The sequence below is a fragment of the Lontra canadensis genome, unplaced genomic scaffold (assembly GCF_010015895.1).
Source record: "Lontra canadensis isolate GAN:19392208 unplaced genomic scaffold, GSC_riverotter_1.0 scaffold228, whole genome shotgun sequence".
Classification (NCBI taxonomy): Eukaryota; Metazoa; Chordata; class Mammalia; order Carnivora; family Mustelidae; genus Lontra; species Lontra canadensis.
This window is the reverse complement of record NW_022631222.1, coordinates 345953-372966: the sequence shown is the minus strand read 5'-3', so window position 1 is coordinate 372966 and position 27014 is coordinate 345953. Positions and strand designations below refer to the sequence as shown.

Genomic DNA, 27014 nt, shown 5'->3' with positions numbered 1-27014 from the left:
GGGTAGGATGCTCAGTAGGCCTGGAGGAATGTGGGTACAGAGGTCACCTTGGCCAGCCCACACGCACTATGCTAGGCTTCTTGTCCAGGAGCAAGTTACTGAACTCCTTAGAACTCGCTGTATGCTCTGTGAAAATTAGGCTAATATTTACTTGGACAGATTGAGATAACATGAAATCCAGTAAATTGGTCAGATTTATTAATGATTACTTATATTTTACTTTCTGTTTTTTAAATTTTTTTACTTTTTCCCATTATGTTGTTTTTGTTTTGTCTTTTACCTTTTTTTTCTCAAAATAATTATCGATTCATAGGAATTGCACAGAAATATACAGTAATGTCCAGTGTTCCCATCCCCCAGCCTCCTTCAGTTTGAGGTAACATCCAACACAACTATAGTACAAAATCAGCCCTACGAGATTGACATTGATGCAATCCATAGAGCTTATTGATTCCATGAGTTAAAAATACATTCATTTTGTGTGTGTGTGTGTGTGTGTGTGTATGTGTGTAATTCTGTGCAGTCTCATTACACGTATGGCATCGTGGAACCACTACCACATGGAGGTGCTCACCTGTACCACCCCTGCCAGGTTCCTTTGTGCTCTCCCTTTATCACCACACCCATCCCCTCCCTCCCATCCCTAAACTGGGGCAACCACTAATCTCGTCTCCATCTCTATCACTTTGTCACTTCAAGAACATTTTTTTAGACGGACTTACACAATATGTGACCTTTTGGGATTGATTGACTTTTAAAACTCAGTATAATTCCCAGATTCATCCAAGTTGTTTCACAATCAATAGTTCATTATTTTTTTTATTGCTGAGTAGTGTTCCATGGCCAGTATGGACAGTTTGTTTATCCACTCACCTCTTTTTTTTTTTTTAAAGATTTTATTTATTTATTTGACAGAGCGAGAGAGATAGCAAGAGAGGGAAAACAAGCAGGGGGAGTGGGAGAGAGAGAAGCAGACTCCCCACTGAGCAGGGAGCGCAATGCAGGACTTGATCCCAGGACCCTGAGATCATGACCGACCCAAAGGCAGAAGCTTAACGATTGAGCCACCAAGGCGCCCAATCTACTCACCTCTTGAAAGGCATCTGAGTTGGAGCTATTCTGAATAGAGCTGCTGTAGACATTATTGTACAAGTTCCTGCATGAAAAGAAGTTCATTTCTCTGGAATACATGCCCGAGAATGCAGCTGATAGGCTGTAGCCTAAGTCCATTCATTGTATTTTTCAGTTCTTTTCTATTTCTTGGCAAGTGATTCGGGTTATCTGTTTATGGTACTGATAATATGAGTAATCTTTAAAGACAGGCACACTGAGTCATTGTGCAGCCTATGGCAACAGTTGTGTGGATATGTGTGGTATAGAAAAAGGTGGACCTCTGATTACTTCAGGTCGCAAGCAGGTGCTAAGTGGAGGTGAAACTTTACTCAGCTGTGTGGGAAATGTTCATTCTTACTAGTAATCAAGAACAAGGAATGCTTCTAGCAGGGAGTAACTACATTAATAGCAACAGTACCAGCAGTAAGTGAGGTTTGCAACTAAAGGAATTTCTGAGAAAATGAACGAAATTGTCACAAGAAGTAGGTAATAATTACTTAAGAAGAAATGAAGAAAATTATATATTGTTCCAGATGTTGTTTATATCCTCCTTCTCTCTTGTTTCTTCTTTGTAAATTCTTTTAACTTTATAAGGAGCAGACAGTTTCTGTCTTATATACACGATTTCGAAATATGAGGAAGATGAAAAGCCACTGTCTGTGGAGGAAGCACCACCCTGAAATAGCACAGAAAAGACAATGCTGGTTTTACTAATGAACAGGAATACTTTTTAGGTGAAATGATATATCAAAACAGAAGTCTGTTGCTGTCCTGGCCATCCTGTTGGGCTTCCTCCACTCAGCGTAGGTTTTTTCTTTTTTAAATTTAATTTTATTTTTTAATGTACTCCCTTGTGGGGCTCGAACTTATGACCCCGAGACCAGGAGTCATATGCTCTTTTTACTGAGCCAGCCAGGCACCCCTCACTCAGCATAGTTATTTGGAGTTTCATCCACATGGTTGCATATATCCATAGCTGGCTCCTTTTTCTTGCTGTGTGGTAGTCTGTTCTAAGGACAAATTATGGTTTACTTATCCATTCACCTGTTGATAGACATTTGTGTTATCTCAGTGGCTATTTTGAATAAAACTTTTGTGGGGTTTTTTTGGCTTTGTTTTTTAATTTTTATTTGTTTATTTATTTGAAAGCATGAGCACAAGTGGGGGGGTGGGGCACAGGGAGAGGGAAAGAGAGAACCCCAAACAGACTCCACGCTGAGCACAGAGCCTGATGTGGGGCTCAATCCCATGACCTCAGGTCAGGACCTGAGCCAAAACTGAGTCAGATGCCCACTGACTGAACCACCCAGGTTCTCCCCCAGGAATGTTTTTGATCAAGTCTTTGTGTGGACATATGCTTTCCTTGCTCTGAGGACATAAGATTACAAGCAGCTTGAATACCTTACAATGGCCAGATTTATGCAGGTTCTGGAGGGTGAGTGACTAGATTGTGCAAGGGACATAGGAATGGCCAATGTGGCCAGAGCAGAGGATCCAAGCATGAGCTTTCCATCTGGCGTTTGATGGTTGTGCATTTGATTTCAGGCTATTTTCTTTCTTGTGGCTTCTCCATTTTCTCTTAGATTGAAGTTCCGAATTCTTCCTGGCCTCTTTGGATCTTTCACATTGTGCCCAGCCTTCCTTTTCAGGCCCATTACTATGCCCAGTCCCTGCTCTTTCCCTTAATGAGAATAAGAAGATGGTGATGACAGCTTAGTTATATTGTGGACCCGGAACTCATGTGTGCAGTCTATATGCATTACTGTGTGTAATCCTTCCAGGAGCCCCACAAAGGAGGTACCACTTTTATGCCCTCTGTGCAGGGAAGAAACCACAGCTCAGAGAGTTAAGTGACTTGTCCAGGATTGCACAGTTAGTAAGTGGTAGGTTGGATATTGGACTAAATCATCTGACTTCAGAGCCAGTACCTTTAACCACAGTGTTGTATACCCTTCATCATTGGAAGGGCAGATAGTGCATGGAATTTAAGATACCATTTTAAACTGTTCTTCCACATCATCTAGTTAATTCCTATATTCCTAACTTAGTGTTTTGTCCCAGTGGCCCCTTCCCTGGCAGCCCTTACTGGGTCAGATCACCCTGCATGCATCCTCCCTCAGAGCTCTGTGTCTGCCCTACTGAGCTGGGAGCACAGCAAGGATGCAGATGCCTTCCTTTGCTTCCCTTAGTGCCTGCTGCCCAAAGAGTGCTAGCTAGCATTGAGTAAACCAGGTGAATGAGTGAATGAATTACACGGTCAGATATCCATGTTTGTCATCAACTTTGTTGAGGTATTATTTACACATACAAATGTGTAACCACAATCCAGGTAAAATTATCTTGATTACTCTAAAAGTTTCCTGTGCCCCTTGCAGTCTCCCTCTGTCCGCAGCTACCACTATTCTGTTTGTCTGTCCCTATGGTTTTCTCTTCTAGAATTTTAGATAAACTGAATCATACAGTACATAGTCTTCTATGTCTGTCTTGTTTAGCAGAATGCTTTTGGGATGCATCCATATTATGCATATGTCAGCATTCCAGGTATATATTTAAAACTGCCTTAAATAGTTATTTTGGAAATAGTTTAGAAATACTTAGCCTCACTCAGGTTTAGACTTGGTTCATAGAGCAGCGGTTTCCAAGGGTGCTCCCTAAGATCTTTTCAGAGTGTGTACAAGGTCAAAATGATTTTCATAATAACCCAAAGATATTATTTGCCTTTTCTCCTCATTCTCTCAGAGTTTTCCAGATGCCACCTGACATGTGGTATTGCAACAGTTTGGTAGCACAAAGATGGTAATCCATCTGTGTTCTGTTAAGCTGTCTGGCTTAAAGAAATTTGTAAAAATGTTAATGCCTCTCTTCTCACTAAAAGTTTTTGTATTGGAAAATATAGTCACTTTTTAAATAACAATTGTTAATTATATTAACATTTAATGGCTTTCTTGTTATTATTAGATACATGACTAAATATTTTTAAGTTTTGTTTTAATTTCTTACATGACAAATCGTCGTAAATATAAACCATGTTAACAGAAGCTCTTTGGGGTCTTCCATTTTCTAGTTGTAGAAAAACCCTTAGTCCAAGAAGTTTAGAATCTTCTGGACTAGGAATATTTTTGGAAAGGCATCAGGAATAGGATGAGAAAGTCTTTTTCCTGGGTGGGTTTAGGAGAGGGTTTGGAGACTTGGCCTGCATTGCCTGGAGAAGGGGCCTCCCTCAGGTGGTGCCAGATGGAATGTGGGCTGGAATGCAGGGACAGGCAGTGTCAGCTAGTCTCATTGTCAGCCCCCTGCTCAGACCTGGTTGGGCAGGTTCTTTTGATGTTTCAGCCTCCCACAAGGAACCCGCGGGGCAGCCCATGCCTGCAGCTGGCTTGCAGGACAGTGATCATGAGGCCTAGAGCCAGCCACTTTCCCAAGATGAAGCTGCTGTTACTCTCTGATTTCAGGTTTGGCACTTGCTGAGGAACTGATTGAGGTCTATGCTGTGTTCTGATCGCAGGGCGAGCATAGAATATCATCAGGATGGTCCACTAGCTTTCAGGAGAAGCTGTGTACTCTCCCTCTGTGCCCGCAATAGAGTTCTAAGCTCAGATTGAAAGACTGTCTAAAATAATTATTTTAACAGAAGCAAGTGGGAGGCTAGTCTTATTACTGGCCCAATTATTGTGGGGAAAGGGACATGTGGATTTTGGTTACCAATTTTGATAATGCTATTATTAATAAATGGGAGCAAAATTGTACCTCCAGTCTTTGACCTGTTAATTGATCTTCTCTTGCAGGCGAAAGGGCCTATGGTTCCGACTGAGGAAGATACTTCTCTGTATTCTGGGGTTGTATGTTGCCATTCCATTTCTCATCAAACTATGTCCTGGGATACAGGCCAAACTGATTTTCTTGAATTTTGGTAAGTACCAAAGTACCAAAGTACTTTGCCTTGAATTTAGTAAGAGTTCGTTTGCATGATGATTTACGTGTTTTTATATCTACCACCCAGATCAAGAAGTAGAGCATTTCTCTTACCCAGGAAGTTCCCTGTTCCATTCCCAGTTACAGGCTGCTGCAGGGATTGTATTGCCCTCTGGGGCTAACAGTTGTGTGCACAGGTAATGCCTGATTGGGTGGGGGTCCTCCTTTAGTGGCAGTGGGTGAGGATGTTAACAGTGTTGTGTTGGAGGACCTCTGCCCTTGTGCCATCTAGGAGGCTCCTGTCCTTGGAAAAGATGACCGCTGAAAGGTGGTCTTAAACAAAAATAATTAGGACTTTTTTCTTAAAAAAAAAAAAAATTAAATCCAACATGCTTTGGTTTCTATGGAATTATATACTGGCTCTATAGGTGTTGTAGTCTCCCTGAGTTAATTTAGACCTTGTGTGTTCCAAAGATGTTTTTTTTTTTTTTGTTTTTTCATGCTGTGTATTTACTTTTGTGCAAGTGGGAGGAGAAAGATCCAGAAGTCTCAAGCTTAGGAAGTAGAAGGCAGAGGGTTCCCAGGTACATAACTATTGGGAATAATCCTCTTAAGGAGCATCATTTTATACCTACAAGGTGAGGTGAGGAGGGAAGAGGCTGGGTCTTCGAGTGTTAGGGTTTGAAGATAGAACTTGGTGCTTGGCACACAGCAGGTGCTCCATAAGTGATGGCCTTCAGCTTGGTGTGCAGGTATGGGCAGCATCTGAACCAGTCAAGGTGGGCTGTGTGCATTTTTTTAGCTGTTGGTTTGCAAAGAGTAGGTTTGGACCTTGTCTATTTGGAAGGAGAGATTTGAATTTTTTTTTTTTTTTTTTTTTTTTTAAAGATTTTATTTATTTATTTGACAGACAGAGATCACAGTAGGCAGAGAGGCAGGCAGAGAGAGAGGAAGGGAAGCAGGCTTCCCGCTGAGCAGAGAGCCCGATGCGGGGCTCGATCCCAGGACCCTGGGATCATGACCTGAGCCGAAGGCAGAGGCTTTAACCCACTGAGCCACCCAGGCGCCCCTGGAAGGAGAGATTTGAAAGCTGGGGCTGATGCTGTGGGAAGAGGCAGCAGGGTTGCTGGTAGAGAGGAGGGAGGAGGAAGGAAGAGCATGAAGATGGGGGGAGGAAAGACAGGAGGTGCTGAGATGGCTCACATGTGTCTGTGGCCTGGGACAAGCAGGGTGAGGGGGTAGTACTGGGACCAGGCGTGTCAAGACTCCAGAACCCTCTTCTGTAGTAACATAGTTCTCCAGGCTCTGAAGGTGCCTGGGCATGCGAGTTCAGGTTTATGAAGTCTACAGTGGACTTAATCACAGAAACTAGGAAGTCACTGGCCAAAAAGGGCATTTCTGCTCTGAAGAGGAACAGTAGGAGGAGGAAGAGAAGTAGTAAGGTCAATGTTTAATACTTTGTAAATCTGAAGTAAGTTTTTTCCCTTGGTGTCTTAAAATAAGTGAAATATTTGTAGTATACCAAGAGGCATTTGATTTTCCTAATGGAAACATAGCTGAACTTTGAGGAATTTATCCTATGTTTTTGTCAGCGTGAGAGGCACAAACTTAAAAGGAATTAACAACATAGTAAAATCAAGGGAATTTTGATTTTCTGATTCTAAGTGTCCTTAAGTGTCCATCATTGGTCTAGCACAGAAGGGAGTTTGGGTTTAAATATAAACATGAAGCTACCAGGTTGTAGATACCCTGAAGGCAGACTTTAAGATGGACGATGAATGGCTTTTCCAACTCTATAGGCCTCTAAGGTGCCTCGGGCAGGTGCCTTTGCCCTATGGTGGGGTCCCAGCAAATATTTGAATTGAATTGCTTTTCTTCAAATCAGTTCTTTGGGCTACTTTAGACACAGCCCACAAATGTTGCTCAGTTGATTTCCTCATGAAATGGTAGGGTGTTGCACAGGAGCAGAACTTTGGGTTCTCCTAGTCCAGGCCCCTGCACACCCACAAGGAGATGCCAGTCGCTCACCCTTTGTCCGTATGTCCACTATGTGGCAGTGGGATCGCCTCCTGCAACCATTTTAAAGGAGATTGTCTGGTTAGCTATCTGTGCTGCCTGCCCTGTGGAGGAACGGGGGGCAGGTCCAGCCCATGGGGCTGGAGGGCCAGTGTGTTGGGATAGCACCTCCATTTTTGTCTCCTCAGAATGCGAATCTTGATCCCATAGATTTCCATTTGGACTCTAAAGGAAGTTTAAACAGTCTTTTGGGCCTCAGAACATAATAAAAAATACATTCTCAGGTTCACACCAAATCTATCTGAAATCACATTCATACATCAGATAAATAAGCTATAGAAAAAGCATAGCCCCTGTGATTTAAGGCATTATTCTACTTTAAATATATTTTCACAAACAAAAACTACATGAGCTTTCCAAAAACAGAAGATTAATGGAAAAGCCCTGAATGGCAGTGAAGAAGAAAATGAAAATCATTCTGAGGAAATTGTTAATGTTGTTGCTTATCTGTCTATTTCCTGCTGGTCACTTTTGTCTGAGTCTCTGCACATAGACATGAGTATATGCACTTTTCACTACTCGGGTTCGAAAGTGAGATTCCAGTGTCAGTGATGTTGGGTGATACCCAGTATTTTGTGGTCTTGAAGTTGAGATGACTTTTGTTGTTGTTGTTGAATTGAAGTATAGTTGGCAAACTGTAGGATATTAATTTTAGGGGTACAACAGAGAGGTTTGACAGTTGTTTGCATTACTCAGTGCTCATCACAATAAGTGTAGTCACCATCTGTCAGCCTACTGACTTACTACAGTAGTGTTGACTGTGTTCCCTGTGCTGTACTTCTCATCTCCGTGATGTGTGTATTTAACTGGAAGCTTGTGCCTTTTCATCTCCTTCCCCTATTTTGCCCATCTCCCCAACCCCTCCCCCTCTGGCAACCACCAATTTGTTCTCTGTATTTGTGGGTCTGTTTCAGGTTTTTGTTTGTTTCAGTTTGCTTGTACCTTGGTTTTATTTTTTAGATGCCACATGCAAGTGAAATCCTATGGTATTTGTCTTTCTCTGTCTGACTTATTTCACTTAGCATACATAATGCCCTTTAGGCCTACCCACGTTGTCCCAAATGGCAAGATCTCATCCTTTTTTAATGGCTGAGTAATGAAACCTAGATAGATATCTTCTCTGCAGTTCTTTGCCCTCAGATCTAGAACCGTCTCTTGGTGAGAAGGAATGTTTCCGTTGAGGGGCCTGCACAGAACTGCTCCTCTCTCCACATTACCTTCGGCCTTTTTTGGGAAATAGGTTAGATATATGAATTATGTATTTGTTTTTAAAGCGGAAGGCCAGCCAGTCCTCCTCAACATTCTCCAGGATACTAATCCTTATGCGTTCTCTTTCTCCTTCCTTTTAGCAGTCCCTTTTAATCCTTGATATCTTTCTTTCTTTCCTTTGAAATTTTTTTGTTTGAGAAGCTGACACATAATATTACATTAGTTTCAGGTGTGTAACATCGTGGTTAGGCTATGCTCACCAGGAGTGTAGCCACCATCTGTTACCATAAATGTGATTACAATATTACATCTCTGGTGAACTGGAATGTAAACTTCGTCAGTGTTAGAGGATAGATGGTATAGTTCTATTTAGTGAGCCTGGATAAGACTTACTAAAGTTGTAGAAGTTCTCCCCCCCCCAAAAAAAGGGGGGTACCTGGGTGGCTCAGTGGGTTAAAGCCTCTGCCTTCGGCTCAGGTCATGATCCCAGGGTCCTGGAATCGAGCCCCGCATGGGGCTCTCTGCTCAGTGGGGAGCCTGCTTCCACCTCTCTCTCTCTGCCTGCCTCTCAGCCTACTTGTGATCTCTGTCTGTCAAATAAATAAATAAAATCTTAAAAAAAAAAAAAAAAGACTCTGACTCCTGGTTTGCGATGGGTTGCGATGGAGGAACAATCCCCAAAAGACATGAGCTGGTGAAGGGGCCGAAGAAGGTTGAGAAGGTTGACAAAGATGCTGAGCTAGTGGCCCAGTGGAACTATTGCACTCTAAGTCAAGAAATATTAAGGCGACCAATAGATGCCTGTGAACTCGGCAGACTTTATAACAAAGATGCTGTCATTGAGTTTCTATTGGACAAATCTTCTGAAAAGGCTCTTGGGAAGGCAGCATCTCACATTAAAAGCATTAAGAATGTGACAGAACTGAGGCTTTCTGATAATCCTGCCTGGGAAGGAGACAAAGGAAACACAAAAGGCAACAAACACGATGACCTCCAGCGGGCACGTTTCAGCTGCCCCGTTGTGGGCTTGGAGACGAATGGCCGGCACAGGTTTTGCTTCCTGCGGTGCTGTGGTTGTGTGTTTTCTGAGCGAGCCTTGAAAGAGATAAAAGCAGAAGTTTGTCACACATGTGGGGCCGCCTTCCAGGATTACTACGTCATCATGCTCAATGGCACCAAGGAGGACGTGGAAACGCTGAAGGGGAGGATGGAGGAGAGGAGGCTGAGGGCAAAGCTGGAGAAGAAAGCAAAGAAACCCAAGGCAGCAGAGTCTGTCTCAAAGCCAGGTATCAGTGAAGAATTTCCAGGGCCATCAAAAATTAAGACAGGGAAGCCTGAAGAAGCCAGCCTTGATTCTAGAGAGAAGAAAGCCAGCTCAGCTCCCCGGAGTGCAGCAGCAAACGGGAGCTCTTCTGGAAAAGTCAGGAAGACTCTGGGTGGACCCCCAAAGCGGTCCATTGCCGACAGCGAAGAGTCGGAAGCTTACAAGTCCCTTCTCACAACTCACAGCTCCGCCAAGCGCTCCAAGGAGGAGTCCGCCCACTGGGTCACCCACACGTCCTACTGCTTCTAACGCGTGTGCTGCACCCCGTGCCACACAGGCCCGTCCAGTTTCCACCAGGGCCGGTGGCCGGGGCATGCCCGTGCCCTGTCCTCTGCTGGCTCTCCGTTTGCGCCGAGCTATAAATTCGTCCTCCCAACCCCCAGAGCTGGTGTGGTCTCCCCTGCTTGTGACATGTGTGGGTTCCCGTGGTGACGTGCTGGGCCCTGCCCGCCCCCTCCTGCAGGCTCATGCCCTCCCCGCGGCCTGGAAAGAGGCATTCGCTGTACCTTTTATGGCTGAAATAAAGACTCGATTCCTTGGGGTGTGGGGGTGGCCCATTTTGCCTAAAATTCTAATGATTTTGCTGCCAGTAGTGAAACAGACCAGGTGGAATTGGACTTTAGAACATGAGCTTTCCGTGCACCCTGCCGGTGTGTCCATTGGCGGGCACCCCTCTGCACCCCCCCACCGGAGCTGCAGCTTTCCCGGTCACGTCTTGAGGGAGGTTCCTTTATTTTTATCACTTTCAAGTTGAAAGCCTTTTAGTTGGGCATCTGAGGGTTTGATATAAAAATAAAGCAAGTCTGCCTTTTCTCTCAAAGAAAAAAAAAAAAGAAAAAAGGAAAAAAAAAAAACCTCATTCCAGATTTGGGCATCTGTACTTCCCACTTGCCTTCCTCTATTTTGCCCATCCTCCCATGCCTCTCCCCTCTGGCAATCATCAGCTTGTTCTCTGTGTTTACAAACAGATCAGGTCTGATTCGGCTTTTTGTTTGTTTATTCATTTGTTTTTTGTTTTTGTTTTAGATTCCACCTATGAGTGAAATCATATTTGTCTTTCTCTGCCCGACTTGTTTAATTTAGCATTATACCCTCTAGGTCCATCTATGTTGTCATAAATGGCAAGGTATTGTCCTTTTTTATGGTTTTGTAATAATCTAGTGTGTGTGTGTGTGTGTGTGTGTGTGTGTGTGTGTTCTACATTGTTCTTATCCATTTGTCTTTCCATGGACCCTTGGGTTTCTTCTGTATCTTGGCTATTGTAAATGATGCTGCAGTAAATACGGGTGTGCATGTATCCTTCCAAATTAGTGTTTTCATTTTCTTTCTATTTTAATTTTTTAAAATATTTTATTTATTTATTTGACAGGGAGAGACAGAGTGAGAGAGGGATCACAAATAGGGGGGATGGGAGAGGGAGAAGCAGGCTTCCCACTGAGCAGGGAGCCCCACACGGGCTTGATCCCAGGATCCCGGGATCATGACCTGAGCTGAAGGCAGACACTTAATGCCTGAGCCACCCAGCTGCCCCAGTGTTTTCATTTTCTTTGGGTAAATATCTGGTAGTGAAATTATTGGATCATAACGGTATTTTTCTTTTTAATTTTTTGAGGAATTTCCCGACTGTTTTCCTTTCTTACCCCTTTTCTCTTATGGAAGCCCCTACAGCCCCCATCACAGTGTTAGAATCTGATACAACCCAGAGCCCTCTGCCCGTCCCCTCGTATTAGCACCACACCTCTTCCAGTGCATCAGTGACTGGGATGAGAGGTGGCCCAACATTTAAAATCCTCAGGCAGTTAGAAGTGTCCATTATGGCTAAGTAGTTGTAGCATCTCACCCTTTTATGTATTTTGCAGATGGACTAAAGAAGGGATGATAGACTAGGTCGTTTTCCATTCAGTTGTATACTCACTGATTTATTCACTGACCACTGTTTGTGCAGGATCCTCTCTAAATCATGCCAGTTGGTATGTGGTTGCCAATAAATGACAGTGCGGTCAGAGGGTGAATAATGAAAAATGGAAGGACAGGAAGCCAGAGATGGGATTGAAGCAGTTGGATGTGTCTTGCAGGCCTATGGGGACAGCAGCATGTGTATTGGGTTTCCAGTTGTGCACTTAAGCTGTATGTGAGGCCGAACTTGTAGAGCTAGCAGTGAGCAGCTGGGTCACTGTCCTGGACGCCTCACTCCTACCCCTATTGTGTGACCTGTGGGCTGCCTGTGGGGCCTGTGCTGTGTCCTTGCTGCAGCCCCAAGGGTCATGGGGCCAAGGGATAACAGAAGTCAGGAGGCCCTGGTACCCAGCTGTTCCAGGCCAGCAGGAGTGACGTGTGTTCTGGCCTGGGCATGTCCTGCCACCCTCCTCCTGCACCCCTTGACCCTGTCTCTTTGTGGCATTTTGCTTACTCAGACTGGTAGTTACCAGTGGTTCCTCTGGCCACTCCTCTCAAGCTGCCTAACCCCTTGGACTGACCATGGACCCCTCTCTCTGGAAGGGCCCCAGGGGAAGGGAGGCACATGGGTGGCATCTGCTGGACTCAATACATTCACTGCCTTCTTTTTCACGGTTATTTCTACAACAGAAGTAAGAGTGGACTGGAAGACAAGTTTTGTGGAGTGAGGTCCTCCTGGAGGAGCATCTGGCTTCTCAGTTTCTAGATTTCTCAGGCCTCAAAGCTTTTGGGATTAGCTGCTAATCCTCATCAAACTCTTTTCACAGGTAGGGGGTTCTCTTGGAGCTGTGGGGCCATGTGGACGTAGCTTGGCCACCTTCTCTCCCAACACAGAACCTGCCGAGGCCTGAGAGCTGAACCAGTGGAAGCCAAGTGCCCTCAGCCCTTGATGACACCCCCTTTCTGTTTGGCATGGGGGCTGGGGGTGGATAATTCCAGTCTCAGGAGCAGAATTAAGGGAATCTGGGTGTAGGGTTGAATGGTGGGCATGGAGTTGAGGTTTTTAGAGTTTTGTTGATGAAGTCATTTCACTTCACAGTTGTCAGTGGGCACATGAAGCTGCAGCCGTCAGTTCCCGCAGCATGGGACACTGTCCCAGAATGGCGACTGCAGGACTAGGTACCCGCATCTGAAACAGCATGGGAAACAGAGGCCCTTGCCAGCCTTCTCTCTGGTCAGGAGCCTTCTCTGAGCCCCATTGCCAGAGTATCTGACCTCCATAGCATGACTGCCTTGGCCCCCGGGAGCAGCTGTAACAAATACCACAAACTGGATGGCTTAAAACAACAAAAATTTATTCTCTCCAGCTTCTAGAGCCTGGAATCGTGAAATCAAGGTCTCCAGCAGGGCTATGCTCCCTGAGACTCTGGGCATGGTCCTTCCTGGCCTCTCCGGGCCTCTGGTGTTGGCCAGGGATCTGTGGTGTCTCTCAGCCTGTGGCTGCACAATTCTGGCCTCTGCCTCTGTCGTCAGCTGCAGCTGTCTCCTCCCAGTGTCTTTCCATTGTCTTCCTCTGCCCTTGTCTGTGTCTGTGTCCCAGTTTTCCCTTTTGATAGGGACACCAGGTCTACTGGATTGAAGTCCACTGTATGACCTCACTTTAGCTTGATTATCTTTGTGCACACCCTATTTCCAAATAAGGTCACATCTGATGGGCTGGGGGTTGGGACTTCAGTGTATCCTTCAATGTATCCTGAAAAGGACATGAGGGCCAGTTAGTATTAGAGCCATTCACCTTTCTTCCTTCCTGTCTGATTAGTCAAGGGTGCGGGCTGTGGGGTCAGGCTGTCTGGGTGCAAGTCCCAGGTCTATAACGTGGGAGCTGATGACTGAACAAGAGCTCTGGAGTGGAAGAGGTGGGGTGCACATCACAGGAGGCCCTGCAGGAGGGTGCCCATATGTGGGGCTGGCATGGCGGGAGCACCAGGATGTGCGGTGTCACTTCCTTTGATGGCCCTTTTTCTTTTAAGAGAAAGTCATAAAGTCTAAAATATTTAGCCCCCACCCCCTTGGGGAAGGGGTGGATTAAGAAGCTGAAGGTACAAATGGCAGCCCTCGTGGGAGGATTTATCTCCTTGAATGGTCTGAAATGCTCAGGGAATTTCTGGGGAAGGAGCATGAGTGGGTATTTCATTTCTTCAGCAAATGTGTAGTGGGCATCGGAGGAGTGAGAGCTGAATGTGCAAGTGTGTGGGGGGAGAGTGCTCAGGTGGAGAGGACAGCAAGTGCAAAGGCCTGGAGGGTGGAGATCAAAGGCCGTGTCTTAGGAACAGGACGGTAGTAGGAGATGAGCACATTTGGCTTTTGTGCCATGTAGATATGTACAATTATGTAATGAAATTGCTCTCTTCACCAAAGGAATCTGTACGGTGGTGTGTGACTCCCTTGTACAAGGTGGGATTGGCTAGAGGCCAGGACCATCCTGCTGTTTGTCACTACCCTCTTTGGGAGTTGCCATTTGATAAAGTGAGTGAATCTCACCTCAAGGTTTTTAGGGTTTGGTTTTTTTTTTTTTTTTAAGATTTTATTTTTTTATTTATTTGACAGAGAGAGAGAGAGAGAGATCACAAATAGGCAGAGAGGCAGGCAGAGAGAGGGGGCGGGAAGCAGGCTCCCTCCTGAGCACAGAGCCCGATGTGGGGCTCAATCCCAGGATCCTGAGATCATGATCTGAGCTGAAGGCAGAGGCTTAACCCACTGAGCCACCCAGGTGCCCCGGGTTTTTGTTTTTTTTTTTTTTTTTATTTTATTTTTTTTTTTTTTTTGATCTTTGGGGTACCTGGGTGCTCAGTCGTTTGAGCATCCAACTCTTGGTTTCAGTTCAAGTCATGATCTCAGGGACATGAGAATGAGCCCTGTGCTGGGCTCCACACTGGGCTTGGAGCCTGTTTAAGATTCTCTCTCTCCCTCTCCCCTCCCCTGCATCCTGTTTGCATGCTTGCTCTCTCTCTCTCTCTCAAAAAAAAAAAAAAAGTTTTTTAACTTTTGACTAAATATAGCTTTAAACATTATGCTCACCACAAGCAGTAGAAGTGCAACAGTATATAAAGGAATATCCCCCACCTGCCCATGCATGCCTGCATGCCTGTGTGTGCACACACTCACTTTAGTAACAGCCTGGCCCATGTCTTCATTTATTTCTTTCTGAGTCCCATATGGGTTATGATGTTGAATACATTTGCTTGTTTTCACTGTAACTTTTGGGACTATGCAGCACATATGGTGATCTCATTCCTTCTCTGTTCTTCTACCTATAGTTCATGGACATTCCTCCATGTCAATGGGTCTCTGTTGGTCTCCAGCTAATTGTCCCTAGATTTTCCATAGTGTGGGCACATTATAGAATTCTGCTCTGTTGGCAGGTGACCTGTTATATGTAGGCCTCCTGTTGCACAGTTCCATTCGGTGTCACTCAACTCTAGATGGGCTCTGTGGATTCCCTGCACCTGAACCTCATCTTTTGCTATCCTGTGTGCATGAGTGAGAGCACTAGAAACTTCAGGACCCCACTAACCGACTCACACCTGCATTCACTTGGTTACTGAGTCCTGTGGCCTTGGCTCCAGAACACCACCCATCTGTCACCTTTCCCACTGTTCCTCCTCCCCCCAACCACCCAGGTTCCAGCTTTCATCTGTCGCTTAGCCAGAGCTGGCTAGCCTCTCCATCTCCAGCCTCTCTCATGGCCAGGATGTCCCTCAGGTCCCTCAGAGATCTTTTCTTCCCTCACTTGTATCTTCTCAGGGGGTCCATCTGTACTCAGACCTCCTCTTTGCTAGAGGATGTGCAGGTGTGCCCACGGCATTCCAGCGCTCGCTCACCCAGCTCTGCACCTGAGGCTGGAAGGCCCTGCATACCTGGCAGTCTTGGTTTGGAAAAGACTTGACACTTCCTGAGAGCTTCGCCCCTGCTTTGTGCACATGTGTACACGTGTGTGTCCATCTGCCCCACTAATCCTGGTTTCCATCTCTTTCTCCTCCACAGTGAGGGTTCCTTATTTCATTGACTTGAAAAAACCACAGGATCAAGGTTTGAATCACACGTGTAATTACTACCTCGAGCCAGAGGAAGACGTGACCATTGGAGTCTGGTGAGTGCCCAGCAGTATGGCCAGTGTTGTCCAAGATCATCACTTGTTTTTATCCTCCCACTCTCCATTTCCAAAACAGATATGTTGGCTAAATTTGATCCTAATGGAGCACAATGAGATGGCATCAAATCTGTTCTTAGGTTTTCAAGCACTGATGGCTTTATGAACCAGGCTGTTTGTGGAAGGGAGCCTTATTTCCAGGGGGAAAAAAGAGAGTATGAGCATAGAAATGAAAGCACAAATTTGAGTACACCCTTTCTTCTCAAAGAAGGGGATGTTTAGACATTGAAAACAGCTGGATTTCTTTCATAAGCAGTACTTCTAGCCACTGATGTTGTGTTTGCTCTCTTCTTGTATTGACTTTTTTGAGCCACAAATTTAAATTGGACTTAATTAAACTCTGTGACTTCTTTCTGTCTCCTTAGAATATGTTTTTCTGGTGGCGCCTGGGTGGCTCAGTGGGTTAAAGCCTCTGCTTTCGGCTCGGGTCATGATCCCAGGGTCCTGGGATCGAGCCCCGCGTCGGGCTCTCTGCTCGGCAGGGAGCCTGCTTCCTCCTCTCTCTGACTGTTTCTCTGCCTACTTGTGATCTCTGTCTGTCAAATAAATAAATAAAATCTTTAAAAAAAAAAAAAAAAAAAAAGAATATGTTTTTCTCCTTTTCCCTATGAACAAGTGGGTGTTTCTGAAAACTAAATTAAAATTGACCAACTTTTCTGTGCCATTTTCTTTCTTCCTCAGAAGCAGCTTGGCATCATTGCCCCTTTGTGTAGCTAGGTTTCTCTTTCAGCAGCCATGATGTCTCTCTGCCCTTGCAGAAAACTGCTGTGTATGTGAGATGCTTCTAAACAAAATGCTGTGGGTGGCTTCCCACTGTGGGCTGTGAGGAAGTTCAGCCATATCTAATGGTCCTGGGTAGAGAACATAAAATGGGAAGGGAGATTATTGTTCTAGGAGTTAATGCTGGGACTAGGCTTTTGTTATTTCTGGTTTAGTTTAATCTTACATTTACTGACCAGTATGTGTGCATGGGACACTTTGTTCTTGTGTCCTCAGTCAGAAGCTTGATGTGTTTTGCTCAGAGCTATTTGGCAGGGAATTGGTTGGCCCTCCTGCCAGTTAGTGTGGTCTGTGCTTTGAGACACTGGAGGGGTTGTTAGTAGGGACCTCTTTTTTGGGGAGTGGTTAGGGTGGTCTATTGTGGGAGGAGTTGTTTATGGTACTGATACTTGGTCTGAAAGCTCCCGCAGCCGTCACCCACAAAGATTGCCCTTAGTGGCAACAATGGCAAGACTCAAGTTAGTGATAGCCAGGCTGTGTGCTGCTGGGCTGCGGCTGGCCTGCCCACGTCTGCTCCCTGTACTGTTGTGAGGACACTGTGGTCCCTGAGGAAGCAGTAGGCCTTGTTCTTCCCACCCTGTCTGTGAGTGTAATCTCTCCATCTGGCAGGGGGCAGGAGAGCCCTGGGAATAGGTCCCTCTCCTCTGGCTAGGAGCTTCCCCTGTCAAGAGTACCAGGTTTGGGGCAGGCTGGCTCCTGGATGTAATCAGCATCCAGGACCTTTAAAATGTGCCTTTTGGTACCGTGGGTTTATAATTTCAAAGAGTGGTCATTATGGTCAGAACCACCCAAAATGCGATCCTCTGGAACGGGTCAAAGAAACATTAGAAGTGAAATGCTGAGGGGCACCTGGGTGGCTCAGTTGGTAAGTATCCAACTGTTGATTTCAGCTCAGGTCATGATCTCAGGTTTGTGAGATTGAGCCCTATGTCACGCTCCGTACTGGGTGTGGAGTCTGCTTAAGATTCTCTCTCTGCCCCTCCCTCCTCTACCTTCTAAAAAAAAAAAAGAAGTGATAAAACTGAAACTTAAGAGTTAGGAAATTTAAAAATGGCTATTTAATATTTTCCAGCATTCTTGCTAATAAATGTGAATATATTTTATAGAAAAACCTTATTCATTCAGACCCTCCCCAGCAATTAACAGTATTTGATGTGGACGGACATCACATTAACTGGAGCATCTCCCTGAGGGAGAGTTCTGGCCAGAGAGACTGAGTGCACCTGCCTGGCCAGGTGTGGGATGAACTGGGCTGACACCAGTCCATCCATGCAGCATGTTGGCTTGTAGCATCTCCTCCTCCAGAGATGGGTCTGCTCCCAGGTGCCTTGTGAGCAGACTCTAGAAATGGTGCTGAAGGATGTCCAGCTTCTAGTCCAGCTTGTAAAGATCAGTGTCACTTAATTATCACCTCTGACACCATGAACTCTCTTAAGTACGTTGTGAGTTAACTTGTTTACAGGTTAGACTGGATAGTCCAAGATGGCAGAAGACTTAGTTTTGTCTGGTCCCAGGAATTCAGCTAGACCGCTATCAAATCATCCCAAACACTTGTGAACTCAGCCAGAGATCTAAGAAAAGAATAGCTACAACTCTACAAATAGAAAAGTGACCGCTTTCTGCAAGGGTGTGGAAAAGTGAGTCCAGGATGATATATGGGAAGGTAAACTGTGGGCAGAGGGAGCCTCTGTAAGTGATATAGCAGCAGAACACAAAATTGGAACTTTAAGAAGGCTGCTTCGGTAAGGGACATACCTGCCTGATGGGTGCTCAGATCAGATGGCAAAGTGGGAAGGAATCCTAGGTGGGACAATTTGGTCTCAGGATCCTCGGGGTCACAGGAAGACTGGGGGTGCCTGTGTGTGGCAGAGTTCCCAGACATCAGAGGGGGGAAGCTGGTTGCCATAGTGAGCCCAGGAGTGGGCTCTCAGCTCAGGGTTGCCTATCCCATGAACCGTGGCATGGTTGGGCGAATGCTCTCCAAGCAGGGGCCAAAAAAGTGGCAGAGCCATGGAGAGACCCTCTTTCTACCCCATGGAGGAGAAGTGCCAGTGCACACCACAGGAGTCTGCAGGTTTTGGAGACTCCAAATGGGGTCGCATGCCTGAGATAGAAACACTGGGTCACAGGGTAGGTGAGCACATAGTATGAACCGAGACCCCCAGAGACAGGAATGACTGACTGCTTTTCCCTGAGGGCAGACTGAGGAGGTGGGCCCCGTGGCCCAGAGACTGAGAGGCTGCCATTTTCATTCTCGTCCTCTAAAGCGGCGCAGGAATCCTTCAGGGAACAAAAGCCACACTGAGCAATCGGGAGTAGATTACTTAGCCTGGCCCCTGGCAAGGGCAGTGCAATTTTGCCCAGGGGCAAATCTCTGGCCAGATTCCCACTGTTGTGAGAATCTGCACAACAGCCCCCTCCCCCAGAAGACCAGCAAGAACATCTGGCTAGGACCCAAGTTTACCGATCACAGAGAACCTCAAAACTCCAGCACTACTGGAAAATAGTATATAGAATTCGTGGTTGATTCTTTAGTCTTTCAGTATTATTTTTCTTCTTTTTCCTTTTCAACCTCTTTCTTACTTTATCAACTCTTCTTTTTAAATCTTTTTTAATTTTCATTTTTATAGTTACAGTCTCTCCTTTCGTTATATTTTATTTTTGTATATATTTAAGTTTCTCTTCCTTTACAATTTTGGGATGCAGTTTCTTCTAACAAATAGTCCAAAATACACCCAGAATCTAGTGTATGGCTCTGTTCTCTTCACTGTCTAACTGTATTCTCTCTTTTTTTCTTGCTTTTTTAAAAAAAATTTTTAAAGTCTTTTTAATTTTCATTGTTATAGTTATGTTCTGTTCTTTCATTGTATTTAATTTTATTTTTGTACATATATAAGTTTTTCTTCCTTTACAATTTTGGGATCTAATTTTCTAACAAACAGACCAAAATACAAACAGGATCCACTCTATTGGTCTCTTCTGATCACATGTCTGATTATATTCTCTCTCTTTTTTTCCCCCCATTTTTGGGTCTTTTCTTATTCGTAGTGTTTATTTCTCGGGGGTCGTTGTTGCCATTTTAGTATTTTGTTCTCTTGTTCATCTGTTCTTCTCTGGAGAGAATGACAAGACAAAAAACTCACCTAAAAAAGAACAAGAGGCCATACTGACTGCCAGGGTCCTAATCAGTATGGATGTAAGTGAGGTGTCAGGACTAGAGTTCAGAATAACAATTATAAAGATATTAGCTAGGGTTGAAAAAAAGCATAGAAGACACTAGAAAATCCCTTTCTGGAGAAATAAAAGAACTAAAATCTAATCAAGTCAAAATCAAAAGGTTATGAATGAGATGCAATAAAAAATGGAGGCTCTGTCAGGATAAATGAAGCAGTAGAGAGAAATAGTGATATAGAAGACAAAATGATGGAGAATAAAGAAGCTGAGAAAGAGAGATAAGCAACTACTGGACCATGAGAAGAGAATTTGAGAGATAAGTGATACCATAAAATGAAACAATTTTAGAATAATCGGGGTCCCAGAAGAAGAGGAAAGGGAGGGGCCAAAAGTATACTGGAGCAAATTATAGCAAAGAACTTCCCTAATGTGGGGAAGGAAACAAGCAAGTCCAGGAGGCACAGAGAACCTCCCCTCAAAATCAATAAAAATAGGATAACACCCTGACATACAATAGTGAAACTTGCGAATCTCAAAGACAGAATACTGAAGGCAGCTCAGGGTAAGTCCATAACCTACAACGGTAGAAACATTAGACTTCCAGCAAACCTATCCACAGAGACCTGGCAGTCCAGAAAGGACTGGCATGATATATTCAGCATGCTAAATGAGAAGAATATGGAGCTGAGACTATTTTATCCAACTAGGATGTCATTCAAAAGAGGAGAGATAAAAAGCTTCCAGGATAAACAAACAGAAGCTAGAAGAATTTGTGACACTAAGCCAGCCTAGCAAGAAATATTAAAAGGGATCCTTTAAGTGAAGAGAGAGCCCAAAAGTACCGAACAGAGACAATATACAGAAACAGTGACTTCACAGGTAATAAAAAGTTACTAAATTCATAATTTTCAGTAATTTCTCTGAATATAAATGGGCTAATTGCCCAAATCAAAAGAAACAGAGTGTCAGATTGGATAAAGAAGCAAACCATCCATATGCTGTTTGCAAGAGATTAATTTTAGGCCCACAGGCACCTGCAGGTTGAAAGTGAGGGGGTGGAAAATTATTTATCATGCTAATAAACATCAAAAAAAAGCTGGGGTGGCAATCTTTATGTCAGACAAATTATATTTTAAGCCAAAGGATGTAATAAGAGATGAGGAAGGACACTATATCATAATTAAAGGTTCTATACAGTGAGAAGATCTAACAGTTGTAAACATTTATACCCTAACACAGGACCAGCCAATTATATAAACCAATTAACAATAAAATTAAACTAACACATTTATAATAATATAATAATAGTAAAGGACTTTATTATTTTTTAAGAGAATTTATTTATTTATTTGACAGAGAGAGAGAACACAAGGAGGGGAAGCAGGCTCCCTACTGAGCAAAGAGCCTGATGTGGGGCTTAATCCCAGACCCTGAGATCATGCCATGTACTGAAGGCAGATGCTTAAATGACTGAAGCACCCAGGTGCTCTAATAGTAGGGGACTTTAACACCCCACTCACTGCAACAGATCATCTAAGCAGAAGATTAATAAGGAAACAAGGGCTTTGAATGACACACTGGACTGTACTTTACAGATATATTCAGAGCATTCCATCCTAAAGCAAAAGAATACACATTCTTCTCATGTGTACATGGAACATTCTCCACAAAAGGTCACATACTGGGTCATAAATCAGGTCTCAACCAGTACCAGAAAATTGAGATTATTCCATGCATATCTTTGGACCATGATGCTTTGAACCTGGAACTCAATCACAAGAGGAAATTTGGAAAAAACTCAAATACCTGGAGTCTAAAGAGCATCCTACTAAGGAACGAATGGGTCATCCAGGAAATTAAAGAAGAATTTAAGAATTCGTGGAAACTAATGAAAATGAAAACACGACTGTTCCAGACCTTTGGGATGCGACAAAGGTGGTCCTAAGAGGGAAGTATATAGCCATAGAAAACTTTCTCAAGAGACAAGAAAGGTCTCAAATATATAACATAACCCTACACCTAGAGGAGCTGCTGAACCCAGCAAATAAAGCCTAAATCAGGAAGAAGGGGAATGATAAAGATTAGACCAGAAATCAATGAAATAGAAACCAAAAGAACAGTAGAACAGATCAACAAAACTGGGAACTTGTTTTTTGAAAGAATAAGATCAATAAACATGTGGCCAGACTTATCCAAAAGAAAAGAGAAAGCACACAAATTAATAAAATCATGAATGAAAGAGGAGAGATCACAACCAACACTGAAGAAATACACATAATTATAAGAACATATTATGAGACAACCATATGCCAGCAAATTAGGCAATCCAGAAGAAATATATACATTCCCAGAGACATATAAACTACCAAAACTGAAACAGGAAGAAATAGAAAAACCAAACAGATCCACAACCAGCAAGGAAATTGAAGCAGTAATTAAAAATCTCCCAAAAAACTAGAGTCCAGGGCCAGATGGCCTCCCAGGGGAATTCTACCAAACATTTAAAGAAGAATTAATACCTATTCTTCTGAAGCTGTTTCAAAAAATATAAATGGAAGGAGAACTTCCAAACTCATTCTATGAGGCCAGCATTACCCTGATCACAAAACTGGACAAATACTCCACCAAAAATGAGAATTACAGACCAGTGTCCCTGATGCACATGGATGCAAAAATTCTCACCAAAATACTAGCCAGTAGGATCCAACAGTACATTAAAAGTTTTATTATTCACCATGACCAAGTGGGATTTATTCCTAGACTGCAAGGGTGGTTCAACATCTCCAAATCAATCAGTGTGACAGACTACATTAATATAAGAAAGGCAAGAACTATTGATCCTGTCAATTGATCCAGAAAAAGCATTTGACAAATACAGCATCCTTTCTCTTCTTTTGTTTTTTTTTTTTAAGATTTTATTTGTTTATTTGACAGATAGAAATCACAAGTAGGCAGAGAGTCAGGCAGAGAGAGAGAAGGGGAAGCAGGCTCCCTACCAAGCAGAGAGCCCGACGCGGGACTCGATCCCAGGACCCTGAGATCATGACCTGAGCTGAAAGCAGAGGCTTAACCCACTGAGCCACCCAGGTGTTCCTATAGCATCCTTTCTTGATTAAAGCTTTCCATAGTGTAGAGATAGAGGGAACACACCTCAATATCATAAAAGCCATCTATTAAAAGCCCACAGTGAATATCATTATCAATGGAGTAGAACTGAGAGCTTTCCCCCTAAGGTCAGGAACATGACAGAGATGCCCACTCTCACCACTGTTATTCAGCATAGTACTAGAAGTCCTAGGCAGTCAGAGAATGAAAAGAAATAAAAGACATTCAAATTGGCAAAGAGGAAGTCACACTCTCTCTCTTCACAGATGACATGATACATCATGTGGGAAATCCAAAAGACTCCACCCCAAAATTACTAGAACTCATACAGCAATTCAGCAAAGTGGCAGGATATAAAATCAGTGCACTGAAATCAGATGCATTTGTATACACTAATGATGAAACAGAGAAAGAGAAGTTAAGGAATCAATTCATGTTTGCAATAGCACCAAAAACCATAGACACTTGGAATAAACCTAACCAAAGAGGTCAATAATGTATACTCTAGAAACTATAGAACACTTACGAAAGAAATTGAGGAAGACACAGAGATGGAAAAACGTTCCATGCTCATGGATTGGAAGAATAAACATTGTTGAAATGTCTATGCTACCCAGAGCAATCTACACATTTAGTGCAATCCCTATCAAAATACCATTGACATTTTCACAGAGCTGGAATAAATAATCCTAAAATTTATATAGAACCAGAAAAGACCCTGAATGACTAGAGGACTATTGAAAAAGAAAACCAAAGCTGGGGCATCACAATGCCTGATTTCAAGCTATATTACAAAGCTGTGATCATCAAGACAGTATGGTACTGGCACAGAAACAGACACATAGATCAATGGAATAGAATAGAGACCCCAGAAATGGACCCTTGATTCTATGGTCAAGTAATCTCAGACAAAGCAGGTAAGAATATCCAGTGGAACAAAGGAAGTCTCTTCAATAAGTGGTGCTGGGAAAATTAGCCACATGCAGAAGAATGAAACTGAACCATTCTCTTATACCATACAAAAAGATAAGCACAAAATGGTTGAAAGAACTCAGTGTGAGACAGGAATCCATCAAAATCATGGAGGAGAGCACAGCCAGCAACCTCTTTGACCTCAGCCGCAGCAACTTCTTGCTAGACATGTCTCTGATAGAAAAGGAAACAAGCAAAAATGAACTATTGGGACTTCATCAAGATAAAAAGTTCTGCACAGCAAAGGAAACAGTGAACAAAACTAAAAGGCAACCTACATTACGGGAAAAGATTTTGCAAATGACATATCAGATAAAGGGCCTGTATCCAAGATATATAAAGAACTTATCAAACTCATCACCCAATAAACAAATAATCCAGTCAAAAATGGGCAGAAGTCATGAACAGACATTTCTTCAAAGAAGACATACAAATGGTCAACAGACACATGAAGAAATGCTTCATATCACTTGGCATCATGGAAATACACTTCAAAACCACAGTGAGATACAACCTTATATCAGTCAGAATAGCTAAAATTAACCAGACTGGAAACAACAAATGTTGATGAGGATGTGGAAAAAGGGGAACCCTCTTAACACTGTTGGTGGGAATGCAAGCTGGTACAGCCACTCTGGAAAACAGTATGGAGGTTCCTCAAAAAGTTAAAAGAAGAGGTACCCTATGACCCAGTAATTGTACTACTAGGTATTTATCCAAAGGATACAAGCGGTCATTTGAAGGGGCATCAGCATCCCCATGTTCGTAGCAGCAATGTCCACAATAAACAAACTATGAGAAGAGCCCAGGTGTCCAGTCACAGATCAATGGATAAAGAAGATGTGGTATATAAAATGGAATACTACTCATCCATCAGAAAGTATGAATACTCACTATTTACATGGACATAGATGTAACTGGAGGGTATTAATGCTAAGCAGAATAAGTCAATAAGAGAAAGACAATTATCATATGATTTCACTCATATGTGGAATTTAAGAAGCAAAACAGAGGATCATAAGGGAAGAGAGGAAAAAATAAAGACAAAATCAGAGAGGGAGACAAATCATAAGAGACTCAATTATAGGAGACAAACTGAGGGTTGCTGGAGGGGAGGTGGGTGGGGTTATGGGGTAACTGGGTGATAGACATTAAGGAGGGCACATGATGTAATGAGCATCGTGTGTTATATAAGAATGATCAATCACTGACCTCTACCTCTGAAATTAATAATATATGTTAATTAATTGAATTTAGATAAAAATAAAAAATAGTGTACAGCTTAATAATATGGGTATGTATGAGGGGAAATGATCTTACCTAGCTAGTATTTATTAAGCAGTCATTCTGTGTGAGGCCCAGATGAGGTCCTGGTGAACGAGCCAAACTAGATCTTACCTTACAGAATGTCCAGTTCACATGGGAGAAACTCCACCCCCAGCCCCAGCCCCTGCCTACCTGCTACCACAGCTACCCCTTCTGTGGCCCAGAGGGGCCCAGGTGTGAGTGAGGAAATCTCCTACCAAGGCTGTCAGAAGCCGTCACTGTAGCTTGGAGTTCTGTAGTTATTTCTTCTGCCTGCCACCGCCCCCCCACCCCCGCCACCACCTGGCCTGCTCTGAGCTCAGTTATGACTCTGATCCTGTGTCATTCTGTCAACAGTCATCCTTATCCGATCATTCCACTCCACTCTGCTTCTGTTTCCAGGCACACTGTCCCCGCTGTCTGGTGGAAGGACGCCCAGGGAAAGGACCAGATGTGGTACGAGGATGCCTTGGCTTCCAGTCACCCTATCATCCTGTACCTGCATGGGAATGCAGGCACAAGGTGAGGAACAAGAGCCTGTGTAGCATGTCCTCCCCTCAATGCTGGCCCAGTCCGGTCTGCTGACCCATTGCAGTGAGGGAGTGTACAGGTAGTGGGGCTGTGGGGCATCCTGAGAACACAGGAAATGGCAGTTTATGGGATTTGGGGGAAAGGGTTCAGGGTGAAACTCCCATGAAGCAGTGTTCCCACAAGCTCAGAGTAGAGCAGAGCTATATGGAAGGTGGGCCCAGGTGCAGGTTCCTTGGGAAACCACCCCCACTCCCCATGTTAAACAGATGTAGGAGTCTGTGTCCAGATACCCCTTATCTGGGGCTCCCACCTGGGTGGGATGGAGGAGCCTGCATCACATCACCTAGATCCTTGGCCAGAGTGCGGTGTTTCCTTCTTCCTGAAGTAATCTGAAGGGCAAAGTGAGGGCCAGTGATTTAGGGAATCCGGTTTCTCAGTGAGTAAGCAGTGGTTGTTCCTCAGAGGGGTTGTTGTGACACTTCAGGGCAGCAGTGCCCCTGGGGAGTGCTGTCTCCTGTTCACCAGCCTTGTGTGTCAGCTCAGGCTGAGTGTCGCAGGCAGGCTGGCCCCTTCTCGCTAGCAGGCATGCCCTTCTGGAGGTTGGGGGGAGCATACTTCCTGGTAAGGGGCAGTGAGTGCTGAGGAGGAATTGGGGTGACATTGAAGGAAGGATGGCTGAAAGCACAAGGAGGCCAGAGGGACCCCAGGGGAATGCACACAGATAAACTCATTCGTGTAGGCTGCGCCATGCTGTTGGGTTGGGTGATGAGTGTGAGTTCTGTCTCTCAGCGGTAAGACAGCAATGCCAGTGTATCCTGCTGGGTGTGTCTGAGGCCCTGTCTGTGGCAAGCTGTTGCTCAAGTTTATCCCAGATCATTTTCAAGAGTGTCTTTAGGGAACCCTCCCTACACTGTTGGTGGGAATGCAAGCTGGTGCAACCACTCTGGAAAACAGCATGGAGATTCCTCAAAAAGTTGAAAATAGAGCCTACCCTATGACCCAGCAATTGCACTACTGGGTATTTACCCTAAAGATGCAAACATAGTGATCCGAAGGGGCACGTGCACCTGTATGTTTACAGCAGCAATGTCCACAATAGCCAAACTGTGGAAAGAACCTAGATGTCCATCAACAGATGAATGGATAAAGAAGATGTGGTATATATATACAATGGAATACTATGCAGCCATCAAAAGAAATGAAATCCTGCCATTTACAACAACGTGGATGGAACTAGAGGGTATTATGCTTAGTGAAATAAGTCAATCTGAGAAGGACAACTATCATATGATCTCCCTGATAAGAGGAAGTGGAGATGCAATGTGGAGGGTTTGGGGGGTAGGAAAAGAATAAATGAAACAAGATGGGATCGGGAGGGAGACAAAGCATAAGAGACTCTTAATCTCA

General features: G+C 44.1%; 2 protein-coding genes across 2 annotated transcripts in view; both read left to right on the top strand.

Annotated features, from left to right (window-relative positions):
* The window catches only part of ABHD12 (abhydrolase domain containing 12, lysophospholipase), a 90458-nt gene that overhangs the window by 48411 nt on the left and 15033 nt on the right, over nt 1-27014 (top strand). The window contains exons 2-4 of the mRNA XM_032849409.1: nt 4899-5023; nt 15575-15680; nt 25479-25598. Coding sequence (XP_032705300.1) covers nt 4899-5023; nt 15575-15680; nt 25479-25598 — 351 coding nt within the window. The remainder of the gene's footprint in view (nt 1-4898; nt 5024-15574; nt 15681-25478; nt 25599-27014) is intronic.
* Nucleotides 8948-9883, top strand: LOC116862229 (replication termination factor 2-like). Its single transcript, XM_032849410.1, has one exon. It carries the CDS (start codon nt 8963-8965, stop codon nt 9881-9883), a length of 921 nt encoding a protein of 306 aa, XP_032705301.1. The 5' UTR covers nt 8948-8962.